Source organism: Bactrocera tryoni, chromosome 2 (genome assembly GCF_016617805.1).
Source record: "Bactrocera tryoni isolate S06 chromosome 2, CSIRO_BtryS06_freeze2, whole genome shotgun sequence".
Lineage (NCBI taxonomy): Eukaryota > Metazoa > Arthropoda > Insecta > Diptera > Tephritidae > Bactrocera > Bactrocera tryoni.
In genome coordinates this window covers 68,865,634-68,891,083 of record NC_052500.1, presented here as the reverse complement: position 1 = coordinate 68,891,083, position 25,450 = coordinate 68,865,634, and the positions used below count along the sequence as shown (strand labels likewise).

The window sequence follows — 25,450 nt, the reverse complement described above, 5'->3', positions numbered from 1 at the left end:
AGCGCTTTATTTACAATTTAAACCGTGCTTCAATTATTTTTTTTCTCTCAGATATTTTATATGTGATTTTTTAGCTTTTGCAAACTTTTTTTTATCTCCAGAAGAAATAAGCCCACAAATTTAAAGACGTGATATTCTAATACAAAATTTTGTGCGCTACAAAAAAGCTCTTAATAATTCATAAACACATTGCTTTAAAAGTTATACGCAGTTACAGTTATGCTAGTACATTTTATGCAAACAGTACACCATGTTGTATGAGTAACGAATAATGCATAAATCACTTGTATGAAGACTCAGTGTATTTGTTGCATAACTTTGACTGCATATAACGTTTAAAGGTGTGGTTTTATGAAAAAAATTATTAAGAGCTTTTTTGTAGAGCAGACATTTTTTTACTAGAATAACACTTTTTCATAGTTTTACCTCTACTTATTTAAAGCAAAATGTCAAGTCATCACATGAAATATGATTTTGACACAGTTTGAATATGTTTTTTTTTATTTAGAAGAACGCTTTTTCATAGTTTTAACTTTTCTTGTTTAAAGCAAAATATTAAAAAATCATGCAATAATTTTGTCATGTTTTAAATTGAAAATCAAGCGCTTGTTTATATTGCAACCTTTCTTTTTATGGCAAATACTGAAACTTCTAGTATCGTTTACAAAAAAGATCAACTTGCGTAACAACAGACACACTAATAAACTATAATAACATTAATAAGCAGTTTTTGGATACTTTTGCCATACACATAAGTAGTTTACTTGACATTAATATTAAATGTAACTAATTAGAAATTATATTGTTTTTTTTTTTTTCTACACCCCATAATCGCTTTAACAAAAAAAAAACACTTTTTTTTAAATACAATACAAATTTTAAGCATAAATTATAAATTATATCACAACAATAAAGACAACTGCGTTTTGTGCGCGATCAAGTAGTTACAATTCAATATTCATAGGACATTAAAAGAACGAACATATGATCGACAAGCTCAATAAACTATTTATAGACTAATAATTACAAATTACAACGTTCACATACTTTTTTCGTTTGAATATTACACGTTACAGCTGGTTTCCCGCGTGACATACAAACATATAACTGTATGTAGCACAGTATTTTAGGTTATAAGTTGACAAAAACACGCGTCACAACAGCCTTTGCTCTACGACTATTTACCCCCAAGTTAAGCTGAGACACTGCATGGTGTATGCGCATGCGCAGCGCAGCCGCTGCATAACTGCATTGTCGTTATCAGCAACAGACGACATTACATTAGCACGAGTGCCTTTGGCTTCATGCCGCAAACACAAGCACAGTCTTTTCTTTAATTTCCCTTAAATTCATTGCAGTCACGGTCGTGTCACGCGCAAACTTTCTACCTTACATTGCAGCTGTTTGTGCGACGACGCATGTCGCGTACACGATGACGGCGTTTGTGTTGTCGGCGTTGACGTTCACGTTGACAACAGCTACGACACTGTTTCTGTTCCTCGCTCTTGCGGTGGCGAGGCGCACTGAGATCCATCATTTGGATTGTCAACATTGCTTGCTTGTCCGCCGTCGGATACTAACTTTTGCTAAGCGCCTTCTTTTTTCTTTGTACTAATATATCGTAGAAGGGATTATGACTAATCGACTGTGTTAAACGTTTGATCCATTCTTGTTGATCCTCTTCCGTTGCCGCCGACATGCGGTATACCGTATGTTTGCCTTCCACAACCTGCAAGTGTATATATAGATACATGAATATCCGGTAATATATGCAATAAATGTATATAAGCCATAAATATATAAGCTAGGAATATATAAAAGCGATTAATATATAAGCTAGGTATACATATATAAGCCATGGCACTTACCTTTCCCTCGGAGTCAGTCTTACAAGCTTTAATAATATCAGCGCCACCGGTGGCGAACAGTTCAAAACAATGCGGTTTGCTGCGATCGTGTATTTCGCGCACCTGCCGAAGATAAAAAGAATTGTAAATATAACTGTAAATATGTGAAATATCTCTTCAGTACTCACCGATATATTTTCCAGTGGTATGATGCCTCTGGGCTCTTTATCCGTTGTGTACTCGAAGTAGTACAGACAATTGTCGTTCAATATGAACCAGCGGCGCTTCCACGATTTATAACTGCAACAATAAGAGATTATTAATCAGCTCTGCGAGTTTACTAGATACAATTCTTATGTGCTAGGATTTATAAATACACTTGGTCCATAATTAAGTTTATTACGTATTATTTAACTCCGAAATTATTTTACTAAAACTTATAAACATAACGGTAAAGAAATAAGGCCAAAAAAAAAACTTTCAAATTATAGAACATGTTTTTGTAAATTTTACTAAGACTTCACTCCGTGATTGACGAGAGAATGAGAAATACACATTATTGACCATTAAAGCTCCACTTGAGGTTGGGCCGAACCCCCACCATTTTCAATGTACTCTTTAATCGACAATAAGCATCTTTAATCGACAATGAGCATCTTCAAAAGAATATTGCATTTTGTGAGACGATTTTTTAGAGACAAATTCGCTCGAGTTTTGACCATTATATGTATACCGTGAGGTCAGAGAGCGAACACTAGCAACGAATTGGTTGCCGCTCCCACGACGGTCGGTTTTACATCCGGAACGGACGCAGATTTTTTATGCGACCAAGGATGGTCAAATCGGCAGAGTTCTGCCGCTACAACAACAACAACGAATTGGTTCAGTCAAGAACGTTTATATCGGTAAGTAGTACTAAACACTGCACCATGGCGGATCTCGATGAGCGATCGCTGATAGCAAGGTCATAGGACTCTAGAGCAAGTGCAAACTTATCGAAATATTTTGGGGTATATTTTAGGTTACATCAACAACATAGTACCATATAGTATAGAAAAAAGTTCAAAAGCCAAAAATATTAAAATATATTAGGGAGATTCCCGAATGTTTTGGCAGAAATTTCAACATAATTTTTTTCGACTTAAGCGCACTTCTAGATATATTCCTGATTTGTATGATTTCAACATGGTATGCGTAGAAAAATTCAAAATCTCGAAACTAAACATTTAGGTTAAGTCCGAAATAATTGCTTTGGATAAACTAAACTTTTAGGTTAAGTACGAAATAATATTTTTGGACGAATACTTGATATTCGAAATGTGAAAAATGCTACAAAATTAACCATATAACTATGTAACTTAACTAGAAGTAGCTTAAAATCGGTTATGTATAACTGGTATATGATTATTTTGTAAATTTATATATTGTGTCTGATTACGTAGACTATTTGACTATTTATAAATAATAAAAAAATAATAATAATAATAAAAGTTAATGGCAATTGTTGACTTACCGTCCACCCTGCTTCCACAGCCAGCCCTCCTTGTCTGGATTGAAGAATGTATGCATCAAATCATTACCATCGTCTTGTGGTATTTTAAATGGTTCCGTTCGTATTGATTCGTAAAGGGATTCTAGTAGGCCGCGGGGTAGATCACCGCCGTTGTTAATGCCGCGATTCATTGAAATGAAATGCTCAACGGTGGGCTTGTCCTTAACCTAGAAATGAAGAGGAAAGTTAGTATTGTAAACCATGTATATGGTATATTAAAAGCAAAAAATTAAAAAAATGTATATAAAAAATTTAAAAAAAAAAAAATATATTTAAAAATTATTAAAAAAAAAACAACAACAAAATAAACGTTAACTTGGGCTGTGTGGAAGTTGTTTATATAAAAAAGCTTCATATCCAACCGATGCAGTTTGTTAGGCAGCTATATGCTATAATCGACCGTTTTGAACAAAATGTACGGAGATTGTACCTCTGCCTTGAACAATAATACATGTTGAAATTCGTGAAGATATCACGTCAATTAAAAAAGTTGTTCATACAAGAACTTTAATTTGATCGTTCAATTTGTATGGCAGCTATATGATATAGTAGCTCGATCTGAACAATTTGTTCGGATATTGCAGAGTTGCCTTTATTAATAATATATTTCCAATTTTGTGTAGATATTTTGTCAAATAAAAAAGTTTTCCCCATATAAGACTTGATTTTGATTGATCAGTTTATATGACAGTTATATGCTATAGTGGTTCGATCTGAAAAATTTGTTCGGAAATTACAGCTTTGTGTTCAAAAATATTCGACGTGAAATTTCAAGAAAATATCTCCTCAAATAAAAAAGTTTTCTATACAAGAACTAGTTTTTGATGGATCAATTTATATGGCAGCTATGTATATGCTATAGTGGTCCGATTTGAACAATTTCTTCGGAAACTATAGCATTGTCTTCGAATATATTCGATGCCATGTTTCAGGAAGATATCACCTCAAATAAAAAAGTTTTCCACGCAAGAACTTCATTTTGATCGATTAATTTATATGGCAGCTATAAACTATAGTGGTCCGATTTGAATAATTTAGTAGGAGATTGAAACGTTGCCTTAGACAATAATCCGTGCCAAATTTCGTACAGATATTTTGTAAAATAAAAAAGTTTTCCATATAAGGATTTGATTCTGGTCGACCAGTTTGTATGGCAGCTATATGCTATAGTGTAGTGTATATCGAGGATTTTGACAAATGAACAGCTATTTGTGGAGTAGAGGTGGTGTGCAAAATTTCAGTACGATACTCAAAGCCGGACTACTTCAAGAATGGTTTCGAAAATTTTGCTAAAAAGAGTACATATACAAGTATCACCCTGCATATATGTGGTTGCCAAAGAGAATAATAAAATCGAAATAAGAAAAAAAGTATTTTCGAAAAGTATTCACGAAATTTTCAGTTTGTCTAGCCTTTATATTTCATTTGCAGTAATTTTGCTCAAATGAAAAAATTAGTATTCTCGATTTAAAAGCGCTAGTATAGGGGTCATTGCCCTCTTCGCGTGACAAGTAGACCCGTAAATGCGAATTTCTGCATCTACTTATTTTATTTAGTACTCAGATTAATTGAGAGCGTTTACCGGATTCTGAATTATAAGACGTAACAGTTGCGAAAGCTCAACAAGCAGAAACACACAAACAAATATTCACATACATATGTATTGTATATGTGTTTGTAAGGCAAATATAAAATGTGTAAAATACATTTCAAATTATACTTGACCTATTTTTAGAATTAAGCAATTACTCAAAACAAATGAGATCATTCAGGCAAACAACAACAATAAAAACAACAAGCCGCAAACAATTAGAGCCGTTTACATGCTGTTTTAATGGAAACAAATGAGCAAATTGCAGGGTGAGGTGTTGGTGGGTGGATAATGGTGGCGGCGTGTAGTGTAAATGCCGGTTTCGCACTAAATTATGCCAAACAATAAAGGAAAAACAAGCCAAAAAAAGTGATGATCAAGAGCAGCAAGCTAACTGGGGCGGATGTTACCGACTTTGTAAAGAAATAAATAAGTTGCATCAGCACTTGCAACAGCCTGACAGTGTCAGTGGCGGCCACCTGCTATTAGCGTGCATGCCAAATGCAATAAATATGCATAGCGTGCTGCCGATAGCAACAACAAAAAAGAGCTTTTTGAATTACGCGAAAAATTCGACAAATTGTTTAGAGAGCTTGGTGTGTGCGACCAACGTCCGACAAACCCTGAGCTATAAATAATAAAAAAGATTTATATAAAAACAACAACAACAAAAATAAAAATAAAAACGCTAATTTCGGTTGCACTGCAGCTAAAATACCCTTCACAATTCGAAAAGTTCTCTGCAAGCACATGATTTTGATCGCTTGGTTTGCATGACAGCTATGTATATGCTATAGTGGTTCAATCTGAACAATTTATTCTGAGATTATAGCGTTGCTTTAAAAAATAATACATGCCAAATTTTGTGACGGTATATTATCGAATAAAAAAGTTTTTCATACAATGATTAGATTTTGAAAGGTCAGTTTATATGGCAGCTATATGCTATAGTGGTTCGATGTAAATAATTTCTTCTGAGATTATAGCGCTGCTTTAAACGATAATACATGCCTAATTTTGTGAAGATACGTATCTTGTCGAATAAAAAAGTTTTTCGTACAAGGATTAGATTTCGAACAGTCAGTTTGTATGACAGTAGCATATATCTGTCATACAATGGTCTGATATCCGCATGTCGAAAAATTCAGGTCGATATCTTAAAATGTGAGAGACTAGTTGACAAACTTAATATACCCTCTTCAGGGTATAAAACAAAAATAAACAAAAAAAAATAAAAAAGAAAAAATAAAGTAAAAAATAAAAAAAAGAAATGATAAAAAAAACAATTAACTACTTCGGCACGCGCAGTATGTGATCGGAAGCGTGCACAATAGCAGAAAGGCATAAAATCATTGAGCTGTTAAGTACTGCAAATTTTGCAGCATCTCTTTTTTGTTCGCTTTTTCTCTTATTTTACGTTTTTTGCTAATTTGTTTAATTGATTTCCGCTCGCGGCGAATAATTTGTACATGCAGACGCTTAAGCGGCGCATTTTTACTTATACCCTCCTCCAACTCCACCCGCTCTCTTCAAACTTTACTCACCGATGGGTTGTGCAGCGATGTATTGAGCATAATAATGGCGAAACTTAGCACGTAACACGTATCGGTATTTGTGAATATATCCGGATTTAGTTGGCAATAGCGTTGCGCGAAACATTCCATCATACGGTCGATTTTCTGCGCCTCACCCGGAAGCCGAAATGACCACAGGAATTGTCTTAAAGCTTGCACCAATATTAGATTCGTAAAGTCGTGCAGCGCTACGAATGCCTTCAGCACGTCCTCATTGAAGTCGTTCTTCTCGCCTAAGTAGTCACCTGTTGGTAAGTAAATATTGAGTTATTATTTATACGAAAATTGTGTATTTGTGTTAACTCACCGATTGCTGTTTTATTGAGACCTTCGCCTTTGTAGAGGAAATGCGCAACATCTTGGGGGTCGTGTCGAAGCAGGCGATTTTCCACTAAGTATTCAATACCTGCAGAGAAAAAAAAACAATAATAATTAAAATATTTAAATTTTTATATTCTAAGTTTCTATGCACAATCTTAACAGATTATCAAATACTAAAACAATCATAAGTATTAAACTTAATATGGAAAATAGAAAAATTAAAATATTGCCTGAGTCTAGGAAATAATTCGACCTCATAATCTTGATCGATCTTATAATTACATATAACCTACACAAAATCCTCAAACAAGCAAGTGAAAACAAAAAAACAAAAAAAAACGTCCTATACTAAACAGGCAATAACATAACCTCAAACAAAAAAAATATTTTCTTGGTCCGATCTAAACAGTACTATCGAAGATTGTAACGTTGCCAAACCAAACTTCGTGAAGATATCTTCTAAAATAAAAGAGTTTTCGATACGAGAACTAGATTTTGATCGATCATGTTGTATGACAGCTATAGGCTATTATTGTCCGATCTGAATAATACGCACAGAGATTGTAGCGTTTATTGGAAAAATAGTCTGTGTCAAATTTCATAAAGATATCTCATCATATAAATAAGTTTTCTATACAAGAACTTGATTTCAATCGTTCCATTTGTATGACAGCTATATGATATAGTGGTCCGATTTGATCAATTACCTCGAAGATTATACTGTTGGATTGAAAAATAATTTATGCCAAGTTTCGTAAAGATATCTTGTAAAATAAAAAAGTTTTCCATACAACAACTAGGTTTTGATGGTTTTTTTAATGGCAGCTATATGAAATAGTGGTCCGATTTGAACAATTTCTTCAGAGATTATATTGTTGGATGGAAAAATAATTCATGCCAAATTTCGTAAAGATATCTCGTAAAATAAAAAAGTTTTCCATACAAGGACTCTATTTTGATCGATCAGTTTGTACGGCAGCTATATGATATAGTGGTCCGATATTGGCGGTTTCGACAAATGAACAGTTTCTTAAGGAGAAGAGGACGTGTGCAAAAATTAAGATCCATATCTCAAAAACTAAGGGAGAACCTCTTTTATTTAGAGACCCACAGAAGAATATTGCTAAATCGACTCAGCTCGTGACACTGACCATTTGAATATATGTACATACTTACTATGTACAATTTATGTATGTATATTGCTTGGGGTGTTAAAAAATGCGTGGCAGAATTAATGTACACTGTTCTGGGTATAAAAAATATATTTTGGATTCGAGCCCATATTAATAAAAATATCTAATAATTCATAGACGTGACTCAAAACAAGCTGACAATATCACTAAATTGTATTATTGATTTGCAAATTTATCGATAAAAATCTTTTATTAAACAAATATCCTACCCAGAACAGCCTGAAAATATTAACATAACCTTGAAAAAGAGTATTATTTTTTTGAAAGCAACCACTCAGATTAATCAGACAAAAACATAACCTTAAATTAATATTCGTCTTGACAACCACAAAAAATTATTGAAATACCAAATTTATATAGATAACAACATCTAGGTGTGCCTATGTCAATATCGATAGTTCTCCATTCACCGGATATTATTTGACAAATGCAATACAACAACCAAAGAACATAAACGAAAAAAAACTTAAAAGCAAACGTTGAAAAAAAAATAAAAAAAAAAAAAACTAAAAAACAAAAATAAAAAAACGTAACAAAAACAACGTTACGTTACAACAAAAATTAAAAAATAACAACAAAAAACACAGCTAAAAGGTAATAAGATAAACAATTGTTATACCCATATTTACATACGTCAATGAGAACTTGAAATTAAGTTGTGTGTTGCAAGTGAATTGTACACACAGCATCAATTACGTTCTTGATATGTATACACTGGTAAGTGAAGGTGTGTCCAACATAAATACCATGCGCACAGTATGGACACTAAGTAAATATGTAGTATAACAAAGATATAAGTAGACACTGGAAATATAGAAATGAAATGTGACCCTGTAGACAATTGATTTTTTACAGTCACAAGATCAGGGTAAAAAATTTCAAAAAAAACATCAACTAAATCCTACGATTATAAGCCTTCGAACTAATTAGTTTTTAGGATTTATTTAGACAATCCCGAAACAATCAAATCTTTGGAACCGGAACGCTCAAAATTTAAATCTAAGCAAGGAAAGTTAACAGGATAAAATTCCCTCTAATTATTTCCCGTGACCTTCATGAGTTACAAAATCAATAACAATAGTTTATAAAATTTTTCCAGATTCGGATTACATTAATGATTTACTGTCATAAGATCAAGGTACAAAACTTCAAAACAAATAGCAACTAGATTCTCAAATAGACAACGATTATAAGCCTTCGAACTAATAATTTTTAGGGTTTACTAAGTAAATCCTGAAACAATTAGATCTTTGGAGCCGGAACGCTCAAAATTTAAATCTTAGAGTTATCTGGATAAAATTCTCTCTAATTTTTCCCGGTGACCTCAAAGGGTGAGGAGAGTAATAACAATACTATGTGATTGCTGAATTCTTTTAGATTTGCTTAAGGCGTTATAGCCGTTTGTGAATTTCAAAAAATCTTTTTTTTTCTCCATATACTTATTCCGAATGTACATATGTTTCAGTATATTCTCCGAAAACTTGGAGCTCATCCGGCAAAGAGTTCCGAAGATATGAGCGTATTTCTGAGAATTTTTTCACTTAATGTATTTGGTTTCCAAAGCTTTAAGCGCGTTTTTCTCGAAACACTGTTTTCAGAAAACATCTCCGGAACGGAATATATTGCTCAGAGCTGGAACCCAGGCGACCGTTCAAACTTCCAGAATACATAAAAAATGGCTAAGGGAGTGAGAACCGGAATATATTGCTAAGAGCAGGATTCCAAGGCGACTCTTCAAGCTTCCGGAATACATCAAAATTAGCTAAGGGAGTGAGAACCGGAGTATATTTCTTAGAGCTGGATTCCAGGCGACTCTTCAAGCTTCCGGAATTCAACAAAAATTGCTAAGGAATACATCAAAGTTGGCTAAGGAAGGAGAACCGGAATATATTGCTCAAAGCTGGATCCAAGGCGACCCTTCAAGCTTTCAAGTTTCCGGAATACTATAGTATTTTCCAGGCGGAAGTCTTTGCGGCTGAGATAGCTAACAGCGCAGGAAACAACATAAAAAGGATAAATATATGTACATATATGTCGATAGACAGACGGGATATAATATAATAATCTCACATTGCATTACGTGAGAGTATGTTCTCAGAAACAAGTAGGCAGTAGATGTGGTGTCCAACTAAAATCGGCTGGGTTCCTGGTCACAAAGGAATTCCTTGAAACGAAGCAGTTGATGAGATTGTCAAATCTCCGTCCTGCCGTCTGACTACCGTTAAACACGATTTACAATGAAATTTACGAAAGAACTGACAGACAAGTTAGGGCCAAATGGATGGATATCGTGTGCAAGAGTCCCATAAAAAAACTCGTATGTTTTTTACTACAGGTCACAAGCTACTGGCATAACATGCGGGTCGGATGGGCATAAGTAACGACGATAGAAGCAGAGAGTGTAGAGAATGATGCATAGGAGAGTGGCTGGAACACCTTTTATGCCTCAGTTCAGCATTATCTTCTACAGACGATTCAGTTGGTATAACAGAAACATATCTTGACTGTATTCGACCTAGGACAGGATCTACAGCAGCATTCCTCGTGAATATGAGATCGTCCGATAAAGAGGTAAGATAAAAAATATGTAAGGAGTCATTTGCAGGGTTGATTTCGACGTCAAGAATTCGATTTTAGCACTTGATTTTTCGAAAAAATTTTAAGTGTAAAAAAAGGAAATTTTGACACTGTGAACCTCTCGGAAATATGTATTGAAGCCACAACTGGGTTTTACCGTGAGTCGGCTTTAACTGCTCGAATTTGACCACAAATATCGTCGACTATATTCATAAATAAGAGTCAGACGGAGAACCCCAGCACAGTTCAAGAAAATCAAGATCAATGCGACCTGTTTCTGTACACAGACCCACTAAACACTTATCAAGCTCATAACAGGAAAGAGTATATTCCAAGGAAACAAAACGTTGCTCGCAAATAAATAAAAAAAAAACAAAAAACATGATAATGCGACAAAACCAAATCGAAAAAATCCACACAAAACCGGGGGAAAGAATTGTGAAAACACTGAAATTGTATGCAAACTGGAAAAGAGCAATCAAATGCAGAACAGTACAAGAGCGACCACATAATCCAATCTAGATTTTGGAAGCAGACAACAAAGTAAACAAACAGAGAGAGATTAGTGGCATACACATACATGTACACACACATATACAAATGTATAAAAAATACAGCGCAAGCACATATGTATGTATTAAAGGTGAGTTGTTGACTGTGGACTGACGGCTGCGGCCTGGCGGCAATCGCGGTGCGCATGGGGAGCACCACAAATGGCAACAAAATGAATGAGCAGACATGCCGACAGCCAGTGAAGCATTTGCGGCAATTAAATCGGTGACGAAAGCGCCGTTGTATGTTTGCGCTGCACGTGTAGACCCCCCGAACGCGCACCCAAAAGCTCTATATACATACATACATTGTATAAATCGTGGTATATACTTGTATTTGTTGGCGTGTGTGCCGGTGATGGATGGCTGACGTCGGTTATTATGATAATAATAATAATAATAGTTGGTGACGATTTCGCAAAATGCAAAAGTATAACCGTTACAATCGCTGCTGCATGGGCATGTGTTAGGTTGTTATGCTTTTCATTGTTTGGAAATTGCGGTTACGCTGATAACTGTCGCTTTGGAGCGATTAAATGGCGTTGAAAAAGAGGTGCGTCAGCATTTACCGCAAATATAGGTATGTAAGTATGTGTGTAGTTTTTTTTTTATTTACGCGAAATTAAGTGACTGCGGCGTTTCACTGGTAATCAGCGCGCATATATTTTAGGTTATGGAGAACCCCTCATTTTCGCAGAGTGACAATTGTGTTTAAATTGCCGCACAAATTGTTGTCTTCATGGTATATTTATTATGAAAAACAAAACAAAACAAAAAAAACAAGTACAGAAGGGCTAAGTTCGAGTGCAGTCGAAAAGGTTATGCTCGCATAATTTGCAAGATATAAAACTTCAATTTATTTTATTTTTTTTTAATTTTTTATAATGAACTTTAATGTACCAAATACAAGTATGCACCATTTTGGTCGACCATTTTTTTTTACCATTTTCCGCTAGAGGCATTATTCCATCAGTGTAAAACCTTTCTGGCTTCTCGGCGAAAAACTGCGACAAGTTATTTTCAGAGGCTGAAGCCAACTTTACTCCATTAAGGGAGTTCTACATTGACCGAAACAAATGGTAGTCCGATGGTGCAAGGTCAGGGCTATACGGTGGTTGCATCAAAACTTTCCAGTCAAGCTCTCCCAGTTTTTGCCGAGTCATCAAAGATGTGTGTGGTTTAGTGTTGCCCTGACGCTGTCTTGGAAGACGAAGCCCTTTCTGTTGATCAGTTCTGGGCGTATTTTTTCGATTGCTTACTTAAATCTCATCAGTTGTTGACAGTAAACTGTAGAATCAATCGTTCGATCAGGCTGGAGCAGCTGATTCCTTTCTAATTCCACCAAACACGCAGTATAATCTTTCAAGGCGTCAATCCTGGTTTTGCGATCATTTGTTGAGCTTCACCACGCTTGGACCATGATTTTTTTCGCACATTATTGTCGTATTTGATCCACTTTTCGTCTCCTGTTGCCATTCGCTTCAGAAATGGTTCGATTTCATTTCTTTTCAGCAAAGAATCGCTGATGTTAATTCAGTCCATTGAAGTTTTCACAGACAATTCATGTGGTATCCAAACATCGAGGTTCTTTTTGTAACCAGCCTTCTTTAAATGGTTAGAAATCGTTTGTTGATGAATGTTAAGTTCCTTAGCGATGTCATGGCTGCTTATGTGACGATTCTGGTTAATGTTTTCCATAATTTCATCGACTTTTTCAACGATAGGTCGACCAGAGCGGGGTGCAGTTTTCACATCGAAATTTCTAGAACGGAAGCGAGCGAACCATTTTTGTGCTACACGAACTGATACAGCATCGTATCTGTAAACTTCACAAAATTCATTAGTGCCTTGCGTGGCATTCTTCCTTTTTTTATAGAAAAATTTCAAATTATAGCGAATTTCTTCTTTTTTCACTACTTTTTGAACAGCTGTAACTTTTTTTCAACTTCCACGAATTTAATTTTTTCTTAGTTAAATGACTCATGCTCAATTTTCGGAATCCATGCTGGTGGTTTACTAAACTCAGCTTGTGAGTGAAGGTCGGGGTATTAAGGCTTCAAGTGACGATAGGACTCCGCTTTGTTGGCGGGTTTCCCACGATTCAGTAGTGGGACCATTCCACCGACTTTCCACACATCGGGTATTTGAAGAGTGGTCAGCGATAGGTTGAGGACTTTGGTGAGCTAACTTACTCCCGTCGAGCCTAGCTGCTTTAGCATAAGCATGTTGATGATTTCACCTTTCCAATACTATATGATATCACTCAATGTGATGGGTAGCACTAGAGATATACGACTGCAACGACATATATTGACAAAAAAATGGACTTTTTCGACTACCAATATTCTCCAATAAGATCCATACACTTTTGCATGCGTTTGATCGAAGCACTTTTGCCACTGATTGAGGTATCTACAAAATATGCGTTTTAACGCATTAACCGCCTTTTCAGCTGTCGAAAAAAGTTGATCATTCAGATAATTTTTTACGGACGGGAATAAAAAAGTCGTTCGGACCAAGTCAACTTAACGTTATATCTACCTCGATTAGTTTTCGTAATCATAATCAACCTTTAAGTGAACAAAACCTTTATACTCTGCTCAACATGTTGCGATGGTACAAAAACGATCAATGCAAAGGCATTCAGCGTTTTGATCCACTAATCGTTCAATTTTCTTTTTTTTTTCTGCAATTTTTGCGCTTTGGACTCAACACACCCCCTAATTGTGGAGAGAAAATAGCTTAGCTTGCGCTCAGTGTCGTGCTAAAGCGACAGAAAAATCAAACATCACCAAATTAATGACAATTTTATCACATTGTATGACATATGTCACGGCTTGAAGGATGAACGAGGGCGAGCAGCAATGAAGTGAGAAGTAAAGAGCTGGCAGAGAACTCAAGTTCTCAGGGGACCGGCGCACAAGCTCGAGGCAACTTTGAAGCAGCTGTAGTCGGGTCGGATAATTGAAGTGTGTTGCTGGGCAATCAAGTAAATAACACTTTAAATGCATATCGACTGACAAATTTGACAGTTCGTTGACATTTGAAAGGGATTGGCACATTACTCGAATGCCACGATACACACACACTCAAACATATGCACGTAAAACGAATGATGTTTGTGTTTAAAAGTGGCATGTGCGGCTAATTAATTTAATTAAATTATCGTAAGCGAAAAATGAAGCGTACACAAAAATGAAAAAAAACAACAAAAACACTGCCTATATAAATACAACAGGCCGCGAGTGGACGCGCAAAGGGACAGACACGATGTGGAAATGCATGTTTGTGTGCTTGGCTGTGCGTCGGCATATTTAAGCGTAAAAGAGGCGCGAGTGACACGCCTTAATTGCAGTTGCATTCACTGTTGTTGTTGCTTGTGCATTTTTCTTTGCATTTGCATGTCATTTATTCAACACTTAGCACAAAGGACTTTATTTTCGGTTATTAATAGTATTGGGGAAAGCCAAAGCAGCAGCGGTTAATAAGCGTTTATAAATACAGATTGAAGCGTACTTGCTGTGCACGGCTAATTTCTTTCGTTATTATCGGTTAAGGTATTTCCCAATGGTTCAAAACTTGGAGAAACTTGTTAAAGAATTCGCATGAAGAAAGTTAATTCAGCAAGTATATTTAAAGATGCGATTTTTGTCAACCGGTGAAAATGAAAAAGCAAGAAATGAAAATAATAATAATAATAATAATATGAAACAAGAAAAAAGTTAACTTTGGCTGCACTGAAGTTATTCACAGATACATTTTTATAGCATAAGAGAGTATAAAAAGGTCTTTATCTTCATTTTGATATATCAGTTTGTATGGCAGCTGGATAATTTGTTCGGAGATTATAGCGGTGCCTTAGATAATAATCTGTACCAAATTTCGTGAAGATATCTCGGCAAATGATAAAGTTTTTCATACAAGAACTTGATATTGATCGATGATTTTGTATGGCAGCTATATGATATAGTAGACCGATCTGAAGAACTTCTTTAGTTAATGTACAGTTGCCTTGCATAATAGTCCACGCCTAATTTCGTGAAGATATCTCGGCAAATGATAAAGTTCTTCATACAAGAACTTGATATTGATCGATGATTTTGTATGACAGCTATATGCTGTAGTTGTCCGATCTGGACAATTTTCTCGGAAATTGCACCGTTGCCTTGCACAATAATCCATGCCAAATTTCGAGCGGATATCTTGTCAAATAACAAAAATTTCATATAGGGACTTGAGTTTCACCGCTCAGTTTGTATGACAGCCATATCATTTACTGGACCGATATCGACGGTTCCGGCAAATGAACAGCTTCTTGGAAGGAAAAAGGTGTGTGCAACAGCTCAGATCGATATCTTAAAAACTAAAGTGTTCGCGTATATACTGACACACGGACATGAGTAAAGCAACTCTACTCATGCTGGATCGCACAGGTTCGCAAGAGAACTTTACTAAAATTTTCACAATTCCAGTTAAATAGAAGTGCGTGTGGCTCCATCGCCCGGAAAGACTCACACTTCTTCCGTCTCGACCTTTTTGTTCCCAAACTTACAAAAGTCACTCGCCGAGCAAAAAAATTTCTCGAAAGAGGAAATTATCGTAACAGGGAGACGGTTTAAGCAAGTTGGAGCATCGCTGGGTTTAGGGTATGTAGTTAAAAGGAGACTATAATGAGCAATAAATCGGATTTTTCGAAATTTTTTGTTGTAGGCTGAGTACTTATCTTGCCGCCCTTGTTCTTCTTAAATGGAACTCTCGAGGTATCGCTGTACGGTGGTTCTTTGATAAATAAATTCACTTTTTTCAATATTTTCGGGTTTTTTAGACTAGGTACTAAATGAAAATCGAAGCAATAATTCGCATAATTCTTCGAACTACTAGTTTCGATTAAACTATAGAGTTTCAGTACAAATAGAAATCGTGTATGCATTATTAACCTTTCTTTGGATCCATATTAAACTTTTTCCGCCCAATTGACATTTGTTTCTCTTTATTGGAATGTTTATTTTCTTCGGGCACGTCCAGCGCCTCCATTTCCGATACGACCTCACCGAGTTCATCTTTGATTTGCTGCAAGTGTACAAAAGGAAAAGGTAGAATTAAATAATGGATTTACAAAAGAAATCAGGAAAAGGAAGACGTTTAATATTACACGCTTACAAGCAATTATACAAGCAAATTAAATATTGAATTTACAGCAGTGGCGAATTGCATTTCCGCCAGCAAATTAAGTTAAAAGATATGAGACTTAAATTTTCGTATACTCACCATATGTCTATCTAAAATGTATGTCTATATGTATTTATGTATATTTATAAATTTTTGTATATTTCAAATTTGTATAGAAAAACTATATAGTTTTTGGAAATTGCGTGTCAATGAAATTTGCAATTCGTATGCGAAATTCAAGCGGAAGAGGAAGGATACACACTTTGTTGGCAAACGACGACACCGACGACAACAAAGTTGACGATGACGACGACATTTGGTGAATTTTAAAAATAGCCAAAGTTTACAAATACAAGCTACTTGAAATTCAGCCGAAATGCGTTTGTCACTGGCAAAATAACGAATGCAGCTGAGTTTTGTAATTAACAAGCGAGGTACGATGTGCCTTTAATGGTAATTAAATGTGGCGTTAATACTTGGGTTAGCACAAAAGTTTTGAAATTTGTTTGCAAGTATATTTACCATATTTCTGTGTTTGCAAATAAAATTATTATAAACGGGGAAAAACGTTAACTTCACTTCAACTTGCAAATACAAAAGGTTTCAGACAAAAACGTGATTTTCATCGGTCAGATTGTATGACAGCTATATGCTATAGTAGTCCAATCTGAACAATTTCTCCGTGGATTGTACCGTTATCTTAGACAATGATTCATACAAAATTTCTTGAAAATATCTCGACAAACAGAAAAGCTTTCCATACAAGAACTTGATTTTGATCGTTCACTTTGTATGACAGCTATATGCTATATAAGTCCGATCTGAACAATTTCTTCGTGGATTGTACCGTTATAATAGACAATGATCCTAACAAAATTTCTTGAAGATATCTCGAAAAACAAAAAAGCTTTCCATACAAGAACTTGATTTTGATCGTTCACTTTGTATGACAACTACATATGTACATATATATGCTATAATAGTCCAATCTGATTCTTGGGGAATTGTATCGTTGTCATGGACCATGATCTGTGCAAAATTTCTTGAAGATATCTCGACAACTAACATATTTTTCCAAACAAAGAGTTCATTTTGATCGTTCAGTTTGTATGACAGCTATATGATATAGTGATCTGATTTGAAAAAAATTTCTTCGGAGATTGTGGAATATTCCATGATAGTAATCCATGCAAACTTTCGTGAAAATATCTCGACGAATAAAAAAGTTTTCCCTATAAAGACATGAACTATGGTGATCCGACATGGACGGTACCGACAAATTAACAGCTTTTTTGGGGAGAAAAGTAGGTGCGAAAAATTTCAGATCAATATCTCAAAAGCTAAGGCACTAGTTTGCATATATACAATCAAACGGTCATAGTTAAATCAATTCAGTTCTACATGCTGATCCTTTATATATGTACTTTATAGGATCTCCAACGTATAAAGTGATGAAACCTGAACATATAGTTTAGAATAAAACCAATTTGTTTCTCAAAATTTTTAATATTTTATACCGAAATTATTTTGTAACACCATATATATGCTACCAGTTGACAAATCACTTCAGCAACCCTCGTAATTCCTCACAATTTCCTTACTACACCGCTCGTTTGCGCGCACATTTCGCGAATTCGAAAGTGTGCGAATCAAAGAGCGACAACAATAGCATTCTAAATTAGTTCATTTCCTTTGCCAAATGGATTTTTACACTTTCTAGCGCAAATAACGGTATACACGTGTGTGAATTCGTACCATGTAAGCAGCGCTCCCAACATTAAATACGAAACTAATTTGCCATAAACGAGGAAAAGCCAAAAATTACGAAACTGGAAAAATAATAAAAAAAATACGAAATAAAAATAAATTTAAAAAAATACAAAAAAAAAAATACGAAAAAAAAAAATAAAAAAATACGAAATGTAAGAAAAAAAATTACAAAATTAACAAAAAAAATGCGAAACAGAAAAAGTAAAAAATCCACCAAAACAAAGTTCTGCGCACACATACATATGTATATGTACATACGCTTGACTGCGCTCAGCGTTGCTATTTAAGTGACACTTGAATAACCCAGCCGCTGTCACTTAAGCGAAGTAATTTACCAATTTAAGTGTTGTCGCTTTGGCTCGCTCATAACTTGGCACTTGTTATTATTATTGTATGTGTTATTCTTGTTTTTGTAAGTCATTTAATTTTGTTGCATTTTTCTCCGCAAAAAAATTTCACCTCGTTCAAATATTAACCTCAAAATGACATTTGAAGGTATCGATGAACGCAGCAATGACGGCACAACGAGGCATGTGTCTACATTTGTAATTTGCATGGGAAATTTATGACGATCCGGTGTGAATCGGTACACCGGTCTTTATAGCAAATTACATTTTTAATAATATGACAGCATCAAGTCAATATAAAAAGACAATTTGCGCGCGGCTACGCGCTGTTCTCTGCTGAGTTTGCTGCGTATGCATTTGCTGTGAGCAGTGTTTTTATACCCTGAATAGGCTACTCTGAAGGGAACCTCGTAGACCTTATAGCGTATAAATTATGAGCGTGACAGAGAGCTGACGCGATTTAGTTATATCCACCTCTCGGTTTGTATATACGCGAACAAGTCAGTAAATTTTGAGATATCCATCTGAAATTTAGCAAGCTTCCTTTTCTCATCAAGATGTTGCTTATTTGTCGGAATCGCCAATATCGGATAACTTTAGCATATAGCTGCCATACAAACTGGACCATCAGAATAAAGAGTTTGTATGAAAAGAGTTTCCATTTAACGAGATATATTCAAGAAATTTTGCATGGAATATTGCCAAGGCCACTAGTGCAATCTCCGAGAACATTGTTCAAATCGGAACACTATAGCATATAGCTGTTATACAAACTTTGCAATGGAAAACAAGGTGTTGTATGGAAAACTTTTTTATTTGACAAGGTATTTTCACGAAATTCGACATGGATTATTTTCTAAGGTAGCGGTACAATTTAGGAGAAAACTGTTCAAATCGGATCACTACAGCATATAGCTGCCATACAAACTGAACAATGAAAAACAAGTTCTGGTATGGAAACTGTTTTATTTGTGAATGGTATTACAGCTTCAGTTAACGTTTGTTTTTCTTGAATTTTTCTTTTAGCAATTACAAATTGCAGCTATTGTTAACACATTCTCATAAACACTAGCAATGCGCTAATAATTGCTTATAGCCAATTGCGCAAGTTCATTTAATTGTTAATTCATACATATGTATGAGAACTATTCAAGTACTAATTACGTGTTACTATAAGGTGTTGCGTTGGGTCCATTGACTTGTAAGATGCTGTATTTTAGAACAATAGGTGACAATAAAATAGGGCACCATCCGCTAGAGCAACTTATACATATAAGCAGAATATTACAAACCGGTGGAGAATTACTGAGTATAGTAACAGGGAACGAAAAATAATAATAATTTGTAATTTTTGCACATTTTACAAGAAAAATGTAGGAAACAATTCCTATAGACCCCGGGAACGGGAAAATAGTAAGGAACTGAAATTTTTAAAATTTTCTGCGAAAACATATTAGTTAGTTTCTTGAATATTGACGTGGAAAATTACATAATTTCTTTTTAATATTTACAGCTATCTCAACTAGCGGTAAACCCAGACATAACTTCGATAATCATATAAAAAATTTATATTTTTCGATATCGTACGGAAAATAGTAAGGATCCCATGATTTTTCATATTTTTTTCGAAAAAATTTAACTTAATCTCCTGAATAATTTCGTTGAAAATTATATAAAAAATTTTTTAAACAATTTACTGCTTTCTCAACTAACGGTGTGCCCAGAAAGAGTTTTTTTTAACAAAACTTCGATAATCAAAGAAAAAATTTATGTTTTTCGATAAAAAACTGATCACGTGGCATGAAAATACAGATAACTAAGCATGAAAAGATCAATTACAAATAAAAATTTATCTTGTGAGATACATAATAAAGTATTTGTTCGATTCAAATGAAGAATCTACTAGTCTCTTCTAAAATTTCTTCCTCAAAAACACTCTTAACACATGTTATAACTACTTAATGACAGTATTCTTATTTAGTTGTCCCACACTGTCTAAGTTATGTGGGTATTTACATTTAAATGAAACGTTGATGATCTCACAATTTAACGCGAAAAGGTGACGAGCATTGTATTTATAATTTTTTTTTATAAAATTCTTCTTTGATGACAAAGGAATTCTAAATATGTTTGAAAACAATAACCACAGCAGTTCTTAGTTGGGAAAAACGCGCTTGAAAGGCACAATAAAATAAATATTATATAAAAATACCCGCATGATAAAGTATTAATTTATACGCATTTTTATAAATAGCAATTGAAGAGAAGGGAAAAAAGAAAACAATGTTAGAAAAAACTTATGAGTTTTGTTGAGATCTCGCAAGGTGCGCTGGATTTTTTGCCTTGAATTTTATACATTTTAGAATTTATGTCGGCAAAAAAAATGAAAATATTTAAAATAAATGTTAAAGCGTGAATAAGTAATTGATTTCTAAGAATTTTGTGGTTTTAGTGCAAAAACCAAAAATGTTTTCGTCTTTTATAGACTTGTTCTCTATTTTTTTGTTTTTGTAGTACAATATACATATAGGAAATATGTTACTGGTTCGATTTATTTAAAAAGAAAATTGCTTTTTAATATAAAAAATATACTCTTTCAATTTATTTTATAATAATAATATTGCGAGTAATAATAATTACTAAATGAATTAATTGTTAATATATTAATTTTCTTAATTAATTTTTTTTCTTCTTTTTTCTTATATCTATTTTTAGTTTTTATATTAGTATGTTTTATCATTTTTATTCCTCTTTTTTTTCAATTGTTAATATGTTTTTTTACTTATTTAAAAAATTGTTAATTTTATTTTGAATTTTTTGTTATTTTCTTATTTTCTTAAATTTTATATTTTTTCATCATTTTTATACGTTTTAAATTTTCGTACTATATCTTTTTTATACTTTTTATATTTTTTTATTATTTCATATATTTTATTATTATTTTATATATTTTTTCCTTATTTATTTAATGAATCAATGTTTTCTTATATTTATTTTGCATATTTTTCTTATTTCTTTATTTCATTTTTTTTTTTAATTTTTTATAGCTTTCTAAAGTTTTTTATATAAATTTATTTTAATTTTTTTTTTATAGTTTTTTATATTTTTATTTATTTTTTATATTTTATTTTATTTTTTATATATGTATGTATGCAATAATTTTGCATTTTTTTTATTTATGTAGATGACCAGGTACAGTAAACGTCTAAAAAAACTATTAATTTTAATATAAAATTTGAAAGACTTTTAAGCTTTATCTTTGTTTGTTACTGTTATTTTAAATATTTTTATTACGTTTTTTTTACTTTACATATATTATTTGCAATTTTTTTTAATTTTTTGTAATTCGATTTTTTTATTTATTTATATTTCAATTTTTATTTATTTATTTTTCTTGTTGATTTTCATTTCATTTTAATTATTTTTTAATTAACATTTTTACTTTATTCAATTGCTTTTAACATTGCTAGTAACTATTGCTATACAGTTAGAAACATTTAATTTACATTTTATAAAATTTTTAATTCTGTTTTTGAACATTTGTGAATTCACAATAGTGACAATAGTTACTGGCAATGTTAAAAGCAATTGAATAAAGTAAAAATGATAATTAAAAAATAATTTAAATGAAATGACAATCACCGAAAAAAATAAATAAATAACAATAAAAACATAAATAAATAAAAAAATCGAATTACAGAACAATGAAAAAAATTACAAACAAAAATAAAAATTAAAAAAAAAGACGAAAAAATATATAATAATAATTTTAATGGATTTCGAGGTTTATTTAATGTTTAGTTATTTTCAGTTTTAATTTTTGTACTTTCTTTTTTCACATATCTTTTATTTTTTTGGCTATTTTAATTAATTATTTATTATTATTTTTTTTTTTTTCTTTAATTATTGTTTTTACTGCACAATTTTGTGGGTTTTACGGTTAATTTAATCTTTAGTTATTATTAGTTTAATAATAGGTTGTCAAAAAAGTCTTGCGGTATTTGCGCTAGTTGGCGATGAAAGCGCGTAGTTCTAATTTTATTCGTCGCATCGGGTCATGCTATACCTTTTTGGAAAGCTCATATCACGTGCTTACACATGTTTGATTGATTGTCGTTTCTTTTAAGTCGTTCGTGGGTTATAGCGTTGCAAACATGGAGCAAAATAAAGAGAAAATACGGCATATTTTACATTACTACTACGATAAAGGCAAAAATGCATCTCAAGCCGCCAATAAAATTTGTGCAGTTTATGGACCCGATACAGTATCCATTTCCCTCGCACAACGATGGTTTCAACGTTTTCGTTCTGATGTAGAGGTGGTCGAAGATGCGCCACCCTCCGGAAGGCCTGTCGTCGAAAATTGCGATAAAATCGGTGAATTGGTCGAAAGAGACCGGCATAGTAGCAGCCGTAGCATCGGTCAAGAGATGGGCACGAGTCATCAAAAATTCATTTCAATTTCAATAAAAAAAATCAATAAAAATACCGCAAGACCTTTTTGACAACCCATTATATTTTTGTTATTATTATTTTTTAATTATTTTGCTTTTTTATCATTATTTTTTACTTTATTTTTTCATATTTTTTAATGCCTTTTAATTTTTTTGCATATTTATTTAATAATTTATTTTTATGATTAATTATTATTTTTATTCCTTTAATTATTTTTAAAATTTTTTTTATTAATTAAGGCGTCAGTGGGGTAATCTTTTTTCAAAATTTTTTTCTTTTTTTTTGCATTATCTGTTCGCCATTGGAAGGTTTCGAAAAAAGCCCAAAAATTTTAATACCACTCGACGTTCGGAGCGCTCGGAATACACACCTCAAACTTTATTGATTTTGAAAAACTCGATTTTTTTTTTGCATTTTTTGAAAGTTTAGACTTTCAAAAATATGGCCTTGGAAGGATTTTTCAAAATTCTACTTATTTTCGGAGATACAGCCGATTTCGTGACGTGGCGTCCGTGTTCACTACAACTGTCTCCTAAACTTTAAACGCGTTTTTCTCGAAACTACTTTTTTGAGGTGGATGACATGATATCTCAAGTTCTACTGAACAGATTCCTTTGAAATTAGGTATATATCTTCTTTATACATTGCTCTATCGTGTCTGCCTTGGATTTCCAAAAATTTCGATTTGAAGTATTTTTAAAAAATTCAAAAAGGTCGAAAAAATCGGGTAAAAAAATTTTTTTTTCAAGTCGACGCCATTTGGTTATTTATTTATTATTTTTTTTTTTTTTGAAAATAGTCAACCCGATAACGACATTGTTACTAATGAAGAATCTTCTTGTTTTTTGTGTTTTAGATCTTTACAAGGGTTGAAATCACGTCAAGCAGGACGCACCGTTTTTTTTTTGAAGCCCCCACTCCACCGGCCCGTGTCTCGACGAATTTTGTTTTTTCTTGCAATTTTTTTTATATTATTAAAATGTCAATAAAAAACATATAAAAAAATGTATAGTAAAAATGTTCTTCATTTTTTCTTAATCTTAGTTTAAAAAATGCCTAAAATTCATGCGTCTAGACCAGAATACCCCCTTAAACGCGTTTTTCTCAAAACACACTTTTTTAAACTGGCGGACAAGATTCCGGTCGAACTACTCAACCGATTTGCTTAATTGTTTTTAATGTTCACAAAACGCCTGGCAATATAGATTCAAAATTTTTTATAATTTATTGACAATGTTAAGACAAAATTTATGTAAAAAAAACATGGGAAAAAATTAAAGAAAAAAGAAAAGCGTTAATTACTTTTTTATTTATCAACATTTTTTCATGATTATAGTAGATACGATAACCATTGACGTAGTTTTTAAGAATAAATTGGGTTTTTGTGTTTCAGATGATCCAAACGTGATCATGTCCGCCAGTGAAACAACACATCTCACCCAGCCATTTCCGAAAAAAATTATTTATACACTCGATGTGAAAAAAGTTATATTGAAAAATTAAAAATTTCTATATAAAAAAATGTCAATAAAACAGGCCAGATTACCCTGCTGACTTCTTAATTAATTAATATATTATTTATTAATTTGTTTTTTTTTTCATTAGTTTTTTACTGTTTTGCTTTTTTAATTATTATTTTTTATTATTTATTATAATTCTTTAATATTTTTTTGTTTTTTTTTTCATTTATTTTTTTATTTAATTTTTTTCATTTTCATTTGAATTTTAGTTTTATTTTTATTTTTCATATTTTGCCCTAGCTCTAGTCTCTATATATAGCATTTGTATTTCTAACTTTATTATAATTATTTTTTTTTTTTTAAATATTACTCTCATCGCTTTTAAAAAATGGAAATAAAAGTTAAAACCTGCAAAAGCAAATATTATAACAATCAAATATAGCAGCATAAATATCTAAGAAAAAAATATTTTTCGATTTTTTTGAGGAAAGAAAGCGAAATTTTTTTCTTAGAAATTTATGAAAATAGCAGACAGACAATTTCCAATAATCACAACCACTGGAAAGATAAAAAAAATATTTTTCACCAATTTGTAACTGGCGAAAATATTAAATAACAAATTAATTACACACTGACGCGATTTCACCCAGACTTAATATATATTTAAAAATAAAATAAGCTGCAGAAGATTTACTATCTAACAAAATACGCGCACCTGTAACTGAGCGCTACAGCCAATACCGCCAGCTACTCATTCTCGCAAAGCTCGAGCCATATATTTAAATCGGCATTTTAATCTTTAATCTGCACAAAGAAAATAATACGCGAAAATATATAGATTGCTACCTGCCAACGCCGGCAACAACAAAAATAATGCCCACTACACCTTCGCAGCGCGCACAAAGTTTAGCGAAGCTGAGCGTCAATAGTTAATTAAAAGCCAACGTCTTTGCGCCGAAGTAGCTTATTAAAGATGCGCGAATGCCAACTAGCCGCCGCGCTAGACAATTAATGACCCGGGCAGTGAGACGCACAAGCGGCGC

At 33.0% G+C, this 25,450-nt stretch overlaps 1 protein-coding gene across 5 annotated transcripts in view; it reads right to left on the bottom strand.

Moving 5' to 3' along the window:
• Positions 1 to 609: 609 nt before the first annotated feature.
• The window catches only part of LOC120768013 (cytohesin-1), a 134,482-nt gene continuing 109,641 nt past the window's right edge, over positions 610 to 25,450 (bottom strand). For 4 of the 5 annotated variants that reach the window (XM_040094452.1, XM_040094450.1, XM_040094453.1 and 1 more), the window contains 7 exons: positions 16,144 to 16,276; positions 6,872 to 6,970; positions 6,535 to 6,809; positions 3,361 to 3,566; positions 2,036 to 2,147; positions 1,869 to 1,970; positions 1,577 to 1,729 (listed from right to left, as the gene is read on the bottom strand). In XM_040094452.1, coding sequence (XP_039950386.1) covers positions 1,577 to 1,729; positions 1,869 to 1,970; positions 2,036 to 2,147; positions 3,361 to 3,566; positions 6,535 to 6,809; positions 6,872 to 6,970; positions 16,144 to 16,276 — 1,080 coding nt within the window. Of the gene's footprint in view, positions 1,730 to 1,868; positions 1,971 to 2,035; positions 2,148 to 3,360; positions 3,567 to 6,534; positions 6,810 to 6,871; positions 6,971 to 16,143; positions 16,277 to 25,450 lie in introns of all 5 variants that reach the window. The other variant, XM_040094451.1, reaches the window with a different exon arrangement.